At 42.8% G+C, this 18,900-nt stretch overlaps 1 protein-coding gene across 2 annotated transcripts in view; it reads left to right on the top strand.

The window, feature by feature from the left end:
• The window catches only part of LOC139578815 (BTB/POZ domain-containing adapter for CUL3-mediated RhoA degradation protein 1-like), a 39,549-nt gene that overhangs the window by 2,971 nt on the left and 17,678 nt on the right, over nt 1–18,900 (top strand). For both annotated transcript variants that reach the window (XM_071406868.1, XM_071406867.1), the window contains exons 2-5: nt 9,097–9,358; nt 9,994–10,163; nt 10,450–10,539; nt 10,885–10,937. In XM_071406868.1, the coding sequence (XP_071262969.1) occupies nt 9,124–9,358; nt 9,994–10,163; nt 10,450–10,539; nt 10,885–10,937 (548 nt within the window). In that variant the 5' untranslated portion in view covers nt 9,097–9,123. The remainder of the gene's footprint in view (nt 1–9,096; nt 9,359–9,993; nt 10,164–10,449; nt 10,540–10,884; nt 10,938–18,900) is intronic.

Here is an 18,900-nt window from a genome sequence, read left to right as displayed (position 1 = left end):
GCGAATTGGAGTGGGTCTATGGTTTCCGGGATGATAGTGTTGACGTGAGCCATGACCAGACTTTCAAAGCACTTCATGGCTACCAACGTGAGTGCTACGGGGCGGTAGTCATTTAGGCAGGTTACCTTCACTTTCTTAGGCACAGGGACTATGGTGGTCTGCTTGAAACATGTAGATATTTCAGACTCCATCAGGGACAGGTTGAAAATGTCAGTGAAGACACTTGCCAGTTGGTTTGCGCATGCTCTGAGTACACATCCTGGTAATCCGTCTGGCCCCGTGGTCTTGTGAATGTTGACCTGTTTAAAGGTCTTGCTCACATCGGCTACAGAGAGCGTGACCACAACATGGACCAGTATCCCTGGGATTGCTTTCGACACCTTGTAGAGTCCATGCCCTGACGAATTGGGCTGGCTGGTCTGGCTGTTCTGAAGGGCGAAAGGGGGGGGCAACCCAATATTAGGAAGCGGTTCCTAATGTTTTGTACACTCCTTTTGTACATTGAATAATTTTGCCGTGTCTAATTAATCACATATACTTCTCAATATTTTAATTTTGAGATAAAAAAAAGTCCCTACTAGATGGCAGGTTTCAGCATAGCTAGCTACTGGTCTGAACTGTTTAAATAATGGAATGTCCTTCTATATACACTACATGACCAAAAGTATGTGGACACCTGCTTGTCCAACATCTCATTCCAAAATCATGGGGATTAATATGGAGTTGGTCCCCCCACTTTGCTGCTATGACAGCCTCCGCTCTTCTGGGAAGGCTTTCCACTAGATGTTGGAACATTGCTGCGGGGACTTGCTTCCATTTAGCCACCAGCATTAGTGATGTTGGTCACGGATGTTGGGCGATTAGGCCTGGCTCGCAGTCGGCGTTCTAGTTCATCCCAATGGTTTTCAATGGGGTTGAGGTCAGTGCTCTGTGCAAGCCAGTAAAGTTCTTCCATATGGATCTCGACAAACCATTTCTGTATGGCGCTCGCTTTATGCACTGGGCATTGTCATGCTGAAATAAGAAAGGGCCTTCCCCGAACTGTTGCCACAAAGTTGGGAGCTTCAGAATCGTCTAGAATGTCATTGTATGCTGTAGTGTTAAGTTCTCTCTTCACTGGAAGTAAGGGGCCTAGCCCGAACCATGAAAGACAGCCCCAGACCATTGTTCCTCCTCCATCAAACTTTACAGTTGTCACTTTGCATTGGGGAAGGTAGCGTTTCCTGGCATCCGTCAAACCGAGATTCGTCCGTCTGACTGCCAGATGGTGAAGCGTGATTCATCACTCCAGAGAATGTTTCCACTGCTGGAGAGTCCAATGGCGGTGAGCTTTACACCACTCCAGCCGACGCTCGGCATTACGCATGGCGATCTTAGACTTGTGTGCGGCTGCTCGGTCATGGAGACCCATTTCATGAAGCTCCCGACGAACAGTTATGTGCTGACGTTGCTTCCAGAGGCCGTTTGTAACTCGGTAGTGAGTGTTGCAACCGAGGACCAAGGCTGCTCCCGACTCAAAAAATAAATGTTGGTCGCCCGAAAGGTGATTTCTCAATTTTTAAATGTGTAGTTTTCAATATGTGACTCACCACCTGGATTCTGTCATATGTCGCAACATTTGAATTTCTGTTTTTTTACATTGAATAGAAGTAAACTACTACAAAATGCTATATCATACATTGCATTTGAGGAAACAATGGGAAAGTAATTCTGCTTTGAATGTTGATCAACTTGTAAACTTTTGAAAACTGTCTTTCCATGTTTTAGTACTACTATTGGAGAGCCCTTCTTTGTCTACACCCATTCAGCATTGTTCACAACCTCTTAAGCCTTAGCCCCACCCATCTCTTTAAGGGTTGATCCGTGCGTTCTGTACTAAACTTGCCAGCTACTTACAGACATCTAAGAGAGAGAGAGAACAGCTCACTGAACATTACTTGCCATCGTAGAGCTGGTTAGGCTGTTATGTTATCCAGAGCGTTGGTGACTGCAATCTGTGCAGTCAGATTGACCGTTCGTAAATTCAGAGCGTTTCGCATTCAGAGCGCCCCCTGGATGCTCTGGCCAATAAGTAGGGTTGATCTGAAAGCTCTGACCTCACAACAGCAGTCAATCACCCAAGCTAACTAGCAGCTAACTAGCTAACATTGGCTAGCTACTTCCAGACACATAATGAGAGAACGGACCCCACTCTGACAATTTAACTCCCCCAAGCAGAGCTGGTTAGGCAGTTTTCATGTTATCCAGAGCGTTGGTGACTGTAACTGTGCTGCTGGCAACAATTTAATTACGCTTTGTTGCCAACATTTACTGACACCGGACATATTCAACGAGTGTTAAGCATTCAAAAATTAATCAGTTTTTCTGCTCTCTGGCACACTAAAATGAGAGTATTTTGTTAAGAAATGTAGCTAGATCGCTAGCTAGGTAAACAATGAATCCCAACGCATGACGTAACGTCAGTTAGTGAGCCAGCCAGCTAACGTTAGCTAGCTAGCTAACAGTACACTAACTTGAAAGGCAAATACTTTATCAAAATTAGTGGTCTTTTGTTAAGACATGTAGCTAGCTAAACAATGGACCTTAATCACAACTCATGACGTTGCATTTTGATAAAAATACATTTTACGTTCAAACAGCTCTCCTGTGAAGTCGTGACTTGCGACATACGCCTAGTTTCCTGAATCGGGTCACATATGTAGACACCCTACGTGTTTTAATAAAATCAACTATGTGCATTGAGCTTGTCTGATGCTTTAAGCTTAGGGTTTGATGCCTCAGAAGGGCATCAGAGATCGAGATAACCAGAAGGAAAAAATTCTTAATCTGACCCAACTATTCTCCTGCTCCTGCTGGCTTTTGCAGATTCAGCCATTTCTCTCCTAAAGTTGCCGGTAATGGGCTACACAAGGAGTCTGCAACCTTTCTCATGTGGAATGCCAATTTATCTTACCATTTCTACCGATCTGCGTGCCAGTTATGGTTTTCATATGCACATTTTCGTGAAACAGTTTAGTTTAATTTATAATAACGTCTTCATATCTTAATCATTGTCATGTGGTTAATCGAAATCTAAATCAAAATGATGCAATCCTAAAAAGTAACTTCTATTGCCATTGCCAACTATGTAAAAATAGCTTACATAAAGACAACAAATAAAAACATTGTAGCCTGCAGGTAGAAAATATCCTGATTTTTAACATTTAAAAAAAATCCTATAAATCGCATTGGCTACACATGGCCTGTCTGCAACGAACTTATCGACTATTAACTTGTGTCCTGCCAAAAGCTTGCGCTGGCGAACTTGCAACATTGTATAAAATATTCACATTTGTTACTGCTTGAGCTCCTGTTCCTCTTATAGAATATTAGATCAAAAGTATTGTGGATCTCCTGCACGTAAATATAAACAGTACCAGCACCCAAAATGAGTACCGGAACCTTTTTCAGTCCAAGTCGAGCACTGATAAGAAGCCTATTTCATGACGTTTACACTGGATCGGAGCATGTCATTTTTTCCTTTCAAGCTGAGTGGTTTTCGAAAGGGAGAGAGCTGGAAAGATTTTTCAAACATATTGAGGAACTAAATCAAATCAAATTTTATTGGTCACATACACATGGTTAGCAGATGTTAATGCGAGTGTAGTGAAATGCTTGTGCTAGTTCCGACAGAGCAGTAATATCTAACAAGTAATCTAACAAATTCACAATGACTACCTTATACACACAAATGTAAGGGTTGAATAAGAATATATACATATAAATATATGGATGAGCGATGGCCGTGCGGCATAGGCAAGATGCAGTAGATGGTATAGAACAGAGTAAATACATATGAGATGCGTAATGTAGGATATGTAGACATTATTAAAGTGGCGTTATTTAAAGTGACTAGTGATACCATTATTTAATCCATTTATTAAAGTGGCAAGGGATTTGAGTCTGTATGTTGGCAGCAGCCACTCTGTTAGTAATGGCTGTTTAACAGCCTGATGGCATTGACAGACTGAAAAACAGCTTCTATTGTAATTCTCAATTTAGGTAAAAACAGACTTTGTTTGCTTGCTGTTTGAGGTGAAGAAAACATTACTTTGAGAAGCTCCACAGGTCGTTAGTGGTGCGTTAAGCCACTCACAAATACTATCAGATCCCCAAATGGGCACATTTTATATGCCTAAGTTTGTGCGCAGGCCAGGTAGCCTATAGGCCTACTTCTATGCATGCGTGTCCTTACTCAACATTGACAGGAGCACTCCAAACAAAAGACAATGACTAAATTGACAGAACTTGTAAATGGAATTTAGTAAACTAAAATTTGTTTCTCACAAGTGTAGCATTGTTTGCAGAGTGCACAACCTATGTGTCCACTCCGGCAATAAGAACAGGAATGGAATAATAATATTTAACGCAGTAAAATAAATGACTCTAACCAAAGTAGCAAACATTGTATATTAGAAATTATAGCAATTAACAGTAAGTGTACTACTGGTGATATAGGTAATGGGGAATTGATATACACTAACAATCAAACTCAAACAATGAATACAATTTAAATTATGAAACAATGAATGTGCACAAATTGGTGGGAGAGAGTGCATTCTGGAGAGAAGTGCATTGTGCATCTGGGCGCATGGTCAATCCGACGTCTGCATTGGCTTTTTACGGTGATACGGCCTCAGCAGAAGTCAGGGCATTCATACTTTTGCTTCTCGGAGCAGTGCAGAGCTGTTGTCAAGGAAGTGAGTTTGTGTTTATACAGGATGTACTGCCCCCACCTACCAATGCTGAGCTATACAGAGCACTCCGCATTGCTACAACATTTGGGAGGTGCATGGTGATGCGGTACAGAGCTCGATTTGGCCTCTGCATGCCTCTAGAGGCTCCGCAATTGCGTCCAACCCTCCATATGGAGCCTCCGACCACATTTTAGAATCAAACATAAATTGGCTTTTAGTCTAGGCCTCCGCAGTTGATTAGTTCACTGAGATGGACATATATATGATTTTATTTATTTATTTGTTACTGCTCGACTAAAACAATCTCGGTCGACCAACAGCATAACGACCAAACAATCGACCACTCGACTAATTGGGGTCAGCCCTACCGAGGACAGGTGATTTATTTTGCGCTACACACTTCAGCACTTGGCTGTCCTGTTTGAGCTTGTGTGGCCTACCACTTCGCGGCTGAGCCGTTGTTGCTCCTAGACATTTCCACTTCACAATAAAATCACTTACAGTTGACCGGGGCAGCTCTAGTAGGGCAGAAATGTGACGAACTGACTTGTTGGAAAGGTGGCATCCTATGACACATTGAAAGTCACTGAGCTCTTCAGTAAGGCCTTTCTACTGCCAATAACTACCACAGTCAACAGCCTGATCAACTCTATGCGAAGGAGATGTGTCGCGCTGCATGAGGCAAATGGTGGTCACACCAGATACTGACTGGTTTTCTGATCCACGCCCCTACCTTTAAAAAATATATATCTGTGACCAACCCGAGGCATATCTGTATTCCCAGTCATGTGAAATCCATAGATTAGTGCATAATGCATTTTTTTAATTGACTTATGAACTGTAACTCATTCAAATAAAAAAAATAGTTGCATGTTGCGTTTATATTTTTGGTCAGTTTAGTTGTTTCCTGTCGACTTAGCTGAGGCCATATTGTTGTTTTTGTCTGTACTTGGCGTTGTTTAGTAGGCCTACTTTGTTTGTTCGTATAATTATTCCATTGCTGACGACGTCTGTTGTGATCCAAGCCCATGCTTGCTTGCTGTTATTATTTATTCTCGCCCAGACATGTTTACTGAGTGACAGATCATAACAAAATAAAAAGACAAATGTAGATTGTTTATTTTGATTGTTCAAGTGTTGTGGCATAAATGTCGGGAGAAGTTTTGCTCCTCAAAAGAAACAATACATGAGGCAAGCGAATTAGCCTACCTTCATCTAAATCTGTGTCTAGAATAAATTCACTTTCATGAGGAGCTGGAGTATGGTCCTGTATGACTCAGTTGGTAGAGCATGGCGCTTGCACCGCCAGGGTTGTGGGTTCGCTTCCCGGGGCCACCCATACATAAAATGTATGCAAGCAGCCCTGTAAGTCACTTTGGATACAAATGTCTGGTAAATGGTATCTATTATGTATGAATGTGGAGCTAGATACCTGCCAAAATGTTGAACAAACGTATCGTTAGGATCGTAACATTTTGTTACAGCCGTATTCTAAAATGGATTAAAAAAAATTATGTTCCTCATCGATCTACACAATACCCCATATTGACAAAGTGAAAACAGGTTTTTAGACATTTTGGGAAGCATGTGTGTATGTATATGTATTCAGACCCTTTGCTATGAGACTCGAAATTGAGCTCAGGTGCATCCTGTTTCCATTGGTCATCTTTGAGATGTTTCCACAACTTGATTGGAGTCCATCTGTAGTAAATTCAATTGATTGGACATGATTTGGAAAGGTACACACCTGTCTATATAAGGTCCCACAGTTGACAGTGCATGTCAGAGCAAAAACCAAACCATGAGGTCAAAGGAATTGTCCGTAGAGCTCCGAGACAGGATTGTGTTGAGGCACAGATCTGAGGAAGGGTAGAAAAACATTTCTGCAGCATTGAAGGTCCCCAAGAATACAGTTTTCTCCATCATTCTTAAATGCAAGAAGTTTGGAACCACCAAGACTCTTCCTAGAGCTGGCCGCCAAACTGAGCAATCGGGAGAAGGGCCTTGGTCAGGGAGGTGACCAAGAACCCGATGGTTACTCTGTGGAGATGGGAGAACCTTCCAGAAGGACAACCATCTCTGCAGCACTACACCAATCAGGCCTTTATGGTAGAGTGGCCAGACGGAAGCCACTCCTCAGTAAAAGGCACACGACAGCCCGTGAGACTCAAGATTCTCTGGTCTAATGAAACCAAGATTGAACTCTTTGGCCTGAATGCCAAGCGTCATGTCTGGAGGAAACCTGGCACCATCCCTACGGTGAAGCATGATGGTGGCAGCATCATGCTTTTGGGATGTTTTGATCGAGTCTGGATCGAGGGAAAGATGAACAGGTACGGAGATCCTTAAGATCCTTAATGAAAACCTGCTCCAGAGCGCTCAGGACCTCAGACTGGGGCGAAGGTTCACCTTCCAACAGGACAATGACCCTAAGCACACAGCCAAGACAATGCAGGAGTGGCTTCGGGACAAGTCTCTGAATGTCATTGAGTGGCCCAGCCAGAGCATATGAGATGAGTAATGCAAAATATGTAAACATCATTAAAGGTACTAGTGTTCCATTATTGAAGTGACCAATGTTTTGAAGTCTATGTATATAGGGCAGCAGCCTCTAATGTGCTAGTGATGGCTTTGAGATAGAAGCTGTTTTTCAGTCTCTCGGACTCGGGGTGAACAGGCAGTGGCTCGGGCGGTTGTTGTCCTTGATGAACTTTTTGGCCTTCCTGTGACATCGGGTGCTGTAGGTGTTTGGAGGGCAAGTAATTTGCCCCCGGTGATGCGTTGGGCAGACCGCACCACCCTCTGGAGAGCCCTGCAGTTGCGGGCAGTGCAGTTGCCGTACCGGGCGGTGATACAGCCCGACAGGATGCTCTCAATTGTGCATCTGTTAAAGGTTGTGAAGGCTTTAGGTGCCAAGCCAAATTTCTTCAGCCTCCTGAGGTTGAAGAGGCGCTGTTGCACCTTCTTCACCACACTGTCAGTGTGGGTGGACCATTTCAGTTTGTCAGTGATGTTTCCCCCGAGGAACTTGAAGCTTTCCACCTTCTTCACTGCAGTCCCGTCGATGTGGATAGGGGGGTGCTCCCTCTGCCGTTTCCTGAAGTCCACAATCAGCTCCTTTGTTTTGTTGACATTGAGAGGTTATTTTCCTGGCACCACAATCCCAGGGCCCTCACCTCCTCCCTGCAGGCTGTCTCGTCATCGTTGGTAATCAGGCCTACTACTGTTGTTGTCTGCAAACTTGGTGATTGAGTTGGAGGTGTGCGTGGACACACAGTCATGGGTGAACAGGGAGTACAGGAGGGGGCTGAGCACGCATCCTTGTGGGTCCCCGGTGTTGAGGATCAGTGGCCTATCAGGAAGTACAGGACCCAGTTGCACAGGGCGGGGTTCAACTCAGGGCCTTGATGTGTTTGGATGATACTATAGTACCCTCCAAATGATGCGTTTGGAGGGTACTATGTTTTTGAATGCTGAGTTGTTATAGTCAATAAACAGCATTCTTATATAGGTTTTCCTCTTGTCCAGATGGGATAGGGCAGTGTGATGACGATTGCATCGTCTGTAGATCTATTGGGGCGGTAAGGAATTTGAAGTGGGTCTAGGGTGTCAGGTAAGGTAGAGGTGATATGATCCTTCACTAGTCTCAAAGCACTTCATGATGACAGAAGTGAGTGCTACGGGGTGATAGTCATTTAGTTCAGTTACTTTTGCTTTCTTGGGTACAGGAACAATGGTGGACATCTTGAAGCATATGGGGACAGCAGACTGGGATAGGGAGAGATTGAATATGTCCGTAAATGCTTAAATGTCTTATTCACGTCGGCCATGGAGAAGGAGAGCCCACAGTTCTTGGTATTGTGCCGCGTCGGTGGCACTGTGTTATCCTCAAAGTGGACGAAGAAGGTGTTTAGCTTGTTCAAAAGCAAGACTTTGGGGACTGCGACTTGACTTGTTTTTCCTTTGTAGTCCATAATTGTCTGTAGACCCTTCCACCACTAGTTTCCGGCTGCGCCTCACAAAAGGACAGTTTGAAATGCATCAATTAAGATGCAAATTTTGATTACAACGTAATCGTAGGCTCTTTTTTTTTACGGAATAGCTTTAACATTTTCTTAGCTTAGATTTAATAGGCCTACAACTCAACGTAGGCATAGCCTATAGGCCTAGTGTTTTCATTTGGAATTAAAACAATTTATGTATTCATTCGGGTTCACAGTGTGGTCCTAACAGAGGTCCCCGTGTACCGTTACAACTCTAACATCCACCTCATTTTTGTTGTATGTTGACAGTTGTATTTGTTTTTGATAATTCAATTGAAATCACATCCCCCAACTGAGGTCTCCTGTTTTTAAATCAGGAACTTCTGTAACTGCAAGCAAGCCTGATGTCTGCTGAGGCTTCCGCAGGGAGTGTGGCAGCTGCATCCGTCCCTGCCACCCAGTCCCCTGGCCGGGGCAGCGAGGAGAAGGGGGTTGGAGGGGGTCTGGCGGGGAGTAAATATGTAAAGCTGAATGTTGGGGGCTCCCTGCATTACACCACGGTACAGACCCTGAGCAAAGAGGACAGCCTACTAAGGAGCATGTGCAATGGAGGAGCAGAGGTCACCATAGATTCGGAGGGTAAGTATGGACCTTTGTGTATTATTTATCTATGCCAGTGTTTCCAAATATGTTATTCTAGGATCATGCAGGCTTGCACATTTTTGTTCCAGTCCAGCACTACCACACTTGATACAACTAGTCAACTAATGGTCACCAAGGTTGTGAATCAGGTGTGCTAATGCTGGAAGAAAACATGTAGTCCTAAGGGAGCCAAAAGAACGGATTGAAAACACTGGGCTGTGTTCAGCAGGACATAACGGTGTGCAACATGCAATTTAATGGAAACAGTACTGTACTGAACGACCAGTTGAATGTTGTAATTTATGATGGCTCAGAGGGCAATTTTGTGCGGTGTGCTGCTGCACTGGATTTGATATTTCAAATGGTCACACCTATATTGATTAGTTCGCACCCACCACATAGGTGCAAACATACCTCGAAGATTGAATAACGATGCGCACCATTTTTTTTAAACAAACCATTTACTCCCCTTTGCAGCGTGTGATGGGATGTGGCTTGTTAATCTTTTTGTTTTCTCCATATCCTCAGGAATTACTAAAGCAATCGACACATGGGGGGAAAAAGACATTTAGATGAGATTGATTCTCGCCTATCAGTGCTCACTCCTTCTGAATATTCTTCCTCTCTCTTAGGCTGGGTAGTGTTGGACAGGTGTGGTCGTCATTTTGGCTTGGTGCTGAACTTTATGCGGGACGGCTCGGTACCGCTTCCGGAGTCCCACAGAGAGCTGGAGGAAGTTCTGAAGGAAGCTCAGTACTACAGGGTCCAAGGACTAGTCCAGCACTGCATGTCTGCCATGGAGGTAAGACCTAGACTGACCCACAGCAAATGATCATTGTGTGAAAAGCACTGAGCTGAGTGTCAGCAATATTAAATGTCCTTCGCTCTTTGTGTTTGTCTTTGAAAGCCTTTGATAAGACTTATAAGTTTAGCTCAAAGTGCAATATACTGTATGTGAGTCAAACAACTATTATGCACATATAATCTCCAATACTTACATTGGATCCCAATGTTTGTGTGTTGAATACACAGCCCAAAGTGTCAGAGTCAGATGTTCATTTGAATCAAATGCCTTTGATGTCCCACAGAAACAAAGGAATGTCTATGAGGGGATATGCCGCATTCCCATGATTACCTCAACCAAAGAAGAGCAGAGAATGATAACCACCTGCAGGAAGGTGAAAGAGGGTGGATGGGAGGGAGGGAGGACAGGCATAGGTAGGAAGGCTGTCTATTATGGATGGCAGACTGGTTTGACTTTAAATGCTTACTTTGATCTCTGACCTTAGCTCTGGTATCATTGCTTAGCTTTAGCTCTCATACTGATTTTTAAGTCCATGTGAGTTTAGATTTGTTATTGCCTTTTTATAAAGTGTCTGAGTATTCCGAAAAGCACTATACAAACAAAAAGTATTATTATTAAAGTGGACCCCCAACATTTTTCAGCAGCTCAACTTTTCCAAATAAATTAACTAAAAATGCTAAATATTTGCTACTGTTCTAATGTTTCCTGTCTCCCACAGCCTGTAGTAAAACTACAGAACAACAGAGGGAACAACAAGTATTCGTACACCAGGTAATTTTTAAATTTAACATTTTCTGAGACCACGGTCTCTTTTACAGATGAGACCTGAATTACAGAAAATACACATATCAAAATGCAAGCAGAAAGAAAACACTATCATAAAAACAAACACAATCAGTAATAAGGTCATCAATCAGCTTTCTTAATTTCCCTAGAGGCTCCAAAACATCAAATTTAAGAACATTTTGAAAATTGTTCCACAAATAAGGTGCAAGAAAACTAAAAGCTGATTTACCTAACTCAGTAGAGACCAAAGGAATTTCTGGAGTTAGCCATCCCTGAGACCCAGGTGTGGTAACTCATGTCTAAAGTTTAGTAATGATGTTTGGTACAGTGGGGGTGTTAAGAGAATTATGTTCTCAATGTTCATAAACTGAACATTAATTAAACTACTCAGTCTGCTAGCAATAATTTGTAAGTTTCTTGTTGAAATGAAAGACAGAGGCCAGTCTACAATAGTCAGCAACGTTTATTTACGAGAGCTCTGCTTATCATCTCAGGTACATTGGTTTATATACCTCTCATTTCATCATAAATGTCCCTCCTCTCAGACAATGACAATATAGTTCACAAGTCTTCTCCGACTCATACATTGCTTATCCCATCCTGCCACCTGTTATACAATCTACTACAAGCCCAAGGTTTCTCCCCTCCCTGGGTGGGGAGACTTCCTTCCCTGTTATCAGTTTCACAGTGGTCACAAGTTGTCTGCCACAGTTCCTTGCCTGCGAACAGTCCCTCTTTCTTATGGACAAACATTCTTCATCATTATACAGAGACAGGGTAGAATTCTGTTAGATATAGTCCTATCATTACTTTAAATGTATACATAATTTAGTCAATATACATAAAATTCATAACCAGGAGTTTTGTAAAAGAGCTTTTATAAATGAAAACATAGCAATGATTCAACCTACGTGACATCAAAGAGGGCCAAACAACTTTCTGGAAGAGAATGCAGTGATGTGTACTAAAACTGTCGGCCGTAATAAAGCGCAGTGCGCTATTATATACTGCATCTGCATGGCTTTATTAAAGTGGCAGCTGTATTCATATAGATGTCCCCATAGTCTACGATCGATAGGAACTTTTACTGAATCAGCTTTCTATAGATGCCCATTTGTATTCTCAGCTTCTTAACTAACTCATAGGCTTTTTAAAAGACAGCTTTTCACCTATCCAGATGCCCAGATATTTGTAAGCAGGGACACGATCACCTAAAGCCCATTCTTGTGGGAAGCTGCTATAGACCATCAAGTGTTAACAGTCAGTATCTGGATAATGTGAGAAGTAACCGAGAAGTATATTTTCTGGGTTATTTTAAATATTAACTGGCTATCATCAAGCTGCCCACTAAGGAAAAAACTTCAAACTGTAACCAGTGCCTGCAACCTGGATCAATGTTGTCAGTCAACCTACCAGGGTAGTTACAAACAACACAGGAATTAAGTAATCAACATGTGTTGATCACATCTTTACTGCATATATTTGCTTTAAAGCAGTATCCAAATCCATAGGATGTAGTGATCACAATCTAATAGCCATATCTAGGAAAACAAAAAGTTCTAAAAGCTGGGCCTAATATAGTGTATAAGAGGTCATACACTAAGTTTTGTAGTGATTCATATGTTGATGATGTAAATAATAACCAGACGCTGCACTTGACGCATTTATCAAACGACTTATTCCAGTTACTAATAAGCACGCACCCATTAAAATGACTGTAAAAACTGTTAAATCCCCTTGGATTGATGAGAAATTAAAAAATTGTATGGTTGAGAGGGATGAGGCAAAAGGTAGAGTAATTAAGTTTGGCAGCCCAACTGATTGGAAAACGTACTGCAATTTAAGAAATCATGTGACTAAACTAAATAAAAAAGAAACTACACTATGAAACAGATAAATTATATATAGAATGATAGTAAAAAGCTTTGGGGCACCTTAAATTACATTTTTTGGGAAAAAGCCTGCCCGGCTCCTTCATTCATTGAATCAGATTGCTCATTCATCACAAAAGCTCCCTGATATTGCAAACTACTTTTAATAACTTTGGTGACATGGCAGCAACAAACGCTGACACTACACATCCAAGTATATCGGACCAAATTATGAAAGACAAGAATTGTACTTTTGAATTCCTTAAAGTCAGTGTGGAAGAGGTGAAAAAAATATTTTTGTCTATCAACAATTATTATTATTTTTTATTTAACCAGGTAAGCTAGTTGAGAACAAGTTCTCATTTACAACTGCGACCTGGCCAAGATAAAGCAAAGCAGTGCAACACAAACAACAACACAGAGTTACACATGGAATAAACAAGCGTCCAGTCAATAACACAATAGGAAAAAAGAAAGTCTATATAGAGTGTGTGCAAATGGCGTGAGGAGGTAAGACAATAAATAGGCCATAGTAGCGAAGTAATTATAGTTTAGCAAATTAACACTGGAGTGATAGATGAGCAGATGATGATGTGCAAGTAGAAATACGGGTGTGCAAAAGAGCAGAAAAGTAAATAAAAACAATATGGGGATGAGGTAGGTAGATTGGGTGGGCTATTTACAGATGGGCTATGTACAGCAGCAGCGATCAGTTAGCGGCTTAGATAGCTGATGTTTAAAGTTAGTGAAGGGAAATATAAGTCTCCAACTTCAGCGATTTTTGCAATTCGTTCCAGTCATTGGCAGCAGAGAACTGGAAGGAAAGGCGGCCAAAGCAGGTGTTGGCTTTGGGGATGACCAGTGAGATATACCTGCTGGAGAGCGTGCTACGGGTGGGTGTTGTTATCGTGACCAGTGAGCTGAGATAAGGCGGAGCTTTACCTAGCATAGACTTATAGATGACCTGGAGCCAGTGGGTCTGGCGACGAATATGTCGCGAGGGCCAGCCGACTAGAGCATACAGGTCGCAGTGGTGGGTGGTATAAGGCGCTTTGGTAACAAAGCGGATGGCACTGTGATAGACTGCATCCAGTTTGCTAAGTTGAGTATCGGAAGCTATTTTGTAAAGGACATCGCCGAAGTCGAGGATCGGTAGGATAGTCAGTTTTACGAGGGTATGTTTGGCGGCGTGAGTGAAGGAGGCTTTGTTGAGAAATAGGAAGCCGATTCTAGATTTTATTTTGGATTGGAGATGTTTGATATGAGTCTGGAAGGAAAGTTTACAGTCTAGCCAGACACCTAGGTATTTGTAGTTGTCCACATATGCTAAGTCAGAACCGTCCAGAGTAGTGATGCTAGTCGGGCGGGCGGGTGCGGGCAGCGAACGGTTGAAAAGCATGCATTTAGTTTTACTAGTGTTTAAGAGCAGTTGGAGGCCACGGAAGGAGTGTTGTATGGCATTGAAGCTTGTTTGGAGGTTAGTTAGCACAGTGTCCAAAGAAGGGCCAGGTGTATACAGAATGGTGTCGTCTGCGTAGAGGTGGATCAGGGAATCACCCGCAGCAAGAGCGACATCGTTGATATATACAGAGAAAAGATTCGGCCCGAGAATTGAACCCTGTGGCACCCCCATAGACTGCCAACGGTCCGGACAACAGGCCCTCCGATTTGACACACTGAACTCTGTCTGAGAAGTAGTTGGTGAACCAGGCGAGGCAGTCATTTGAGAAACCAAGGCTATTGAGTCTGCCAATAAGAATACGGTGATTGACAGAGTGGAAAGCCTTGGCCAGGTCGATGAAGAAGGCTGCACAGTACTGTCTTTTATCGATGGCGGTTATGATATCGTTTAGTACCTTGAGCGTGGCTGAGGTGCACCCGTTGACCAGCTCGGAAACCGGATTGCACAGCGGAGAAGGTACGGTGGGATTCGAAATGGTCAGTGATCTGTTTATTAACTTGGCTTTCGAAGACAGCCTTTTTAAGAAAGGCAGGGCAGGATGGATATAGGTCTATAACAGTTTGGGTCTAGAATGTCACCCCCTTTGAAGAGGGGGATGACCGTGGCAGCTTTCCAATCTTTAGGGATCTCGGATGATACAAAAGAGAGGTTGAACAGACTGGTAATAGGGGTTGCAACAGTGGTGGCGGATATTTTTAGAAAGAGAGGGTCCAGATTGTCGTACCCGGCTGATTTGTACGGGTCCAGGTTTTGCAGCTCTGGATTTGGGTGATGGAGAAGGTGGTTAGGCTTGGGCAAGTAGCTGAGAGGGGTGCGGGGCTGTTGGCTGGGGTTGGGGTAGCCAGGAGGAAAGCATGGCCAGCCGTAGAAAAATGCTTATTGAAATTCTCGATTATTATGGATTTATCGGTGTTGACAGTGTTACCTAGCCTCAGTGCAGTGGGCAGCTGGGAGGAGGTGTTTTTATTCTCCATGGACTTTAGTGTCCCAAAGATTTTTGTAGTTAGAGCTACAGGATGCAAATTTCTGTTTGAAAAAGCTAGACTTTGCTTTCCTGACTGACTGCGTATATTGGTTCTTGATTTCCCTGAAAAATTGCATATCGCGGGGACTATTCGATGCTAGTGCAGTCCGCCACAGGATGTTTTTGTGCTGGTCGAGGGCAGTCAGGTCTGGAGTGAACCAAGGGCTATAGCTGTTCTTTGTTCTACATTTTTTGAAAGGGGCATGCTTATTGAAGATGGTGGGGAAATTACTTTTAAAGAACGACCAGGCATTCTCGACTGACGGGATGAGGTCAATATCCTTCCAGGATACCTGGGCGGGTGTTTTAGGGAGCGTTTGACAGTGATGAGGGGTGGTCGTTTGACCGCGGACCCATAGCGGCTGAGTAGCCGGGTGATCACAGAGTAGGCCGGGAGGTGGGCCTGGCTCAGTGCTAGCTTAGGGGCTGGGTCACTCGGTGGCAGCTAGCTAGCTGTGATGATCAGGAGTAATGGTCCAGGGTTTACGGCAGGAATCCGGTGTTGTAGTGGAGAAAACAGTCCGATGCTGGCAAGTATTATCCAGGCAAAAAAAAACGTCTGGTGTCTGTGCAGAAGGAAAGGTCGCTAGTAGTGGCTAACAATGGCTGAATAGCTAGTAGCTAATTAGCTGGCTAGCTTCTGATGGAGGTTCTGGCTATGAGGTCTAAAAAAATAGAGGATCCATGTCACATTGGGTGAGGCAGGTTACCGGAAGGTATATTTAATTTAAAAGTGGAAAAGAGATTGAAAATAAATTGAAATATATACGAAAAGTACACGAGAGGACGACAAACCATGTCTGCACTGCTACGCCATCTTGAGCCGTCATCTACTGATGACAAGCCACCGGGATCTTACAACCTGGGTGGAGAATTACTGAGGATAATAGCAGACGATATTGCCACTCCTATTTGCCACATCTTCAATTTAAGCCTACTAGAGAGCTTGTGCCCTCAGGCCTGGAAGGAAGCTAAAGTCATTCCGCTACCCAAGAATAGTAAAGCCCCCTTTAATGTCTCAAATAGCCAACCAATCAGCCTGTTTAGTAAACTTCTGGGAAAAATGTGTTTTACCAGATACAATGCTATTTCACAGTAAACAAATCGACAACAATTTCAGCATGCTTATAGGGAAGGACACTCAACAAGCACAGCACTTACACAAATGACTGATGATTGGCTGAGAGAAATTGATGATAAAATGATTGTGGGGGCTGTCTTGTTAGACTTCAGTGCAGCTTTTGACATTATCGATCATAGTCTGCTGCTGGAAAAACGTATTTGTTATGGCTTTACACACCCTGCTATAACGGAGATAAAGAGTCACTTGTCTAACAGAACAATGAGGGTGTTCTTAAATGGAAGCCTCTCAAATATAATCCAGTTAGAATCAGGAATGCCCCAGGATAGCTGTTTAGGCCCCTTGCTTTTTTACATTTTTACTAACGACATGCCACAGACTTTGAGTAAAATCAGAGTGTCTATGTATGCGGATGGCTCAACACTATACACGTCAGCTATTCCAGCGACTGAAATGATTGCAACACTCAACAAAGAGCTGCAGTTAGTTTCAGAGTTGGTGGCAACTAATAAGTTAGCCCTAAATATTTCTAAAACTTTAAGCATTGTATTTGGAACAAAACACTCATTAAACCCTAAACCTCAACTAATTATTGTAAAAAATCATGTGGAAATTGAGCAGTTTGAGATGACTAAACTGCTTGGAGTAACACTAGATTGTAAACTGTCATGGTCAACACATGCAGTAGTAGCTAAGATGGGGAGAAGTCTGTCTATAATAAAGCGTTGTTCTGCCTTAATGACACTATCAACAAGGCAGGTCCTACAGGCCCTAGTTTTGTCACACCTTGACTACTGTTCAGTCGTGTGGTCAGGTGCCACAAAAAAGGACTTAGGAAAATTGCAATTGGCTCAGACCAGGGCAGCACGGCTGGCCCTTGGATGTACACAAAGAGCTAATATTAATAATATGCAATCTCTCCTGGCTGAACGTGGAGGAGAGATTGACTTTGTCGTGTCTTTACTATCATTAAATGAAAACTTAGTTTTTCTATCAAAGATTCTCTGTAATTAGTATTATGTGATTACTGTAATTAACTAGGAAGTCGGGGCACCAAGGAAAATATTCAGATTACAAAGTTATAATTTTCCTAATATAACTTTTCAGATATTTTCATATCTGAATGAATGAATTATTTATTTTACCTCACGTTAGTCTCATTCCAAACGTCGTAAATTGTTGGTTATCTGCACGAACCCAGTCTTCACTATGAGTCATCCATACATCAATTGTCTTAAATCATTTATTTACTAACTAAGTAATTCACAGAAATGCATAAACAAACAAACAAAGTAAATATGGTTACAAGAAATGATAGGGGAATGTGCCCTAGTGGGCTAAACCGACATGGCGGCTTGTTAGACAAAAGGGGAGTGGGGGTCAGATGAGAAGTCGCCACAGAGTTGATAATTATAACAATTGAAATGCTAATCCTTTGCATATGAACACTCACTCATTCGGGAACAATTGCAATCAATATATATATTTACGCTCAGTGTGTCGTCGGGATCTCTACTGAAAAGTTTGTTTCTGTTGGAGAGTTTCCATCCTCTCTCTCTCTCTGTCGTGGTTAGAGTGGATTGTTCAGAGTGACATTCATTCATGTCGTTATGGATAGGTGTTTCGGCGGTTGTCGTTCTTCGCATTCAATGATACCGAATTCCTAGCTGCAGACTAGTAATTAATATCAAAGACTTGTTCTTATTCTGTCGGTATCGATAGTCTAAGAGTTTAACCACGAGGGATGGTTAAAAGATTCAGCAGTCTGGTCTCAAACCTTGGCCCTCTCGTTATTGAGGTAAGCTGGTCTGCAACCTTTGTCCTCTCGTGATTGAGAGAAACATGGTCTGGTGATAGAAAGCCTGAGTGGGGGATTTATTCGGAAGTTGCAGAAAAGGGCCTGTCCCAGGATGCCCGACCCTAACTGGGCTCATGGGCGGTCCTCTGATTTAGTTCAACTCAAAAGGGAATTGAAGTTTCCTTCATTAAACAGTCCAAAATCACATTACACAATTTTACAAACAGTATCATCCTCATTCATCTTATACAACAATTAGATGTAAACCTCATATCTGAGGCTATTATATAAACAGCGTTATGGTAATGTGGCCGCACCGTCTCCCATGACTTTCCCCAAGTTGTAACAAACGGACCAGTTCGTAGCTGGATTCTTCACCGATCCTTTATACCTTCTCCGGAACGTAAATGTTGTTCGGACCTCAAGTTCTGTGAGGTGGAAGAAATTCCTTTGTTCTCTATGAAAACTCACTCTGTCTCTATACTGTGTGGCCATGAGGATCTTCCCTAGGAATGTAAGACCTCTCTGACCACAGCAGCCTGGTTGTAGGAGGCAGAGAGAGGGGGTTGATGCTCGCTGTACCCAAAGAGGGCAACGTCATGACAACTTCATCACTACTTTTATTTATGAGAGGTATTGACATGTTGAACGCACCGAGCTGTCTGTCTAAACTACTGGCACACAGCTCGGACAACCATGCATACCCTACCAG

This window comes from Salvelinus alpinus, chromosome 6 (genome assembly GCF_045679555.1).
Source record: "Salvelinus alpinus chromosome 6, SLU_Salpinus.1, whole genome shotgun sequence".
NCBI classification, from domain to species: domain Eukaryota; kingdom Metazoa; phylum Chordata; class Actinopteri; order Salmoniformes; family Salmonidae; genus Salvelinus; species Salvelinus alpinus.
Note: the sequence above shows the minus strand (reverse complement) of the source record. Positions and strands in the feature narration are given on the sequence as shown.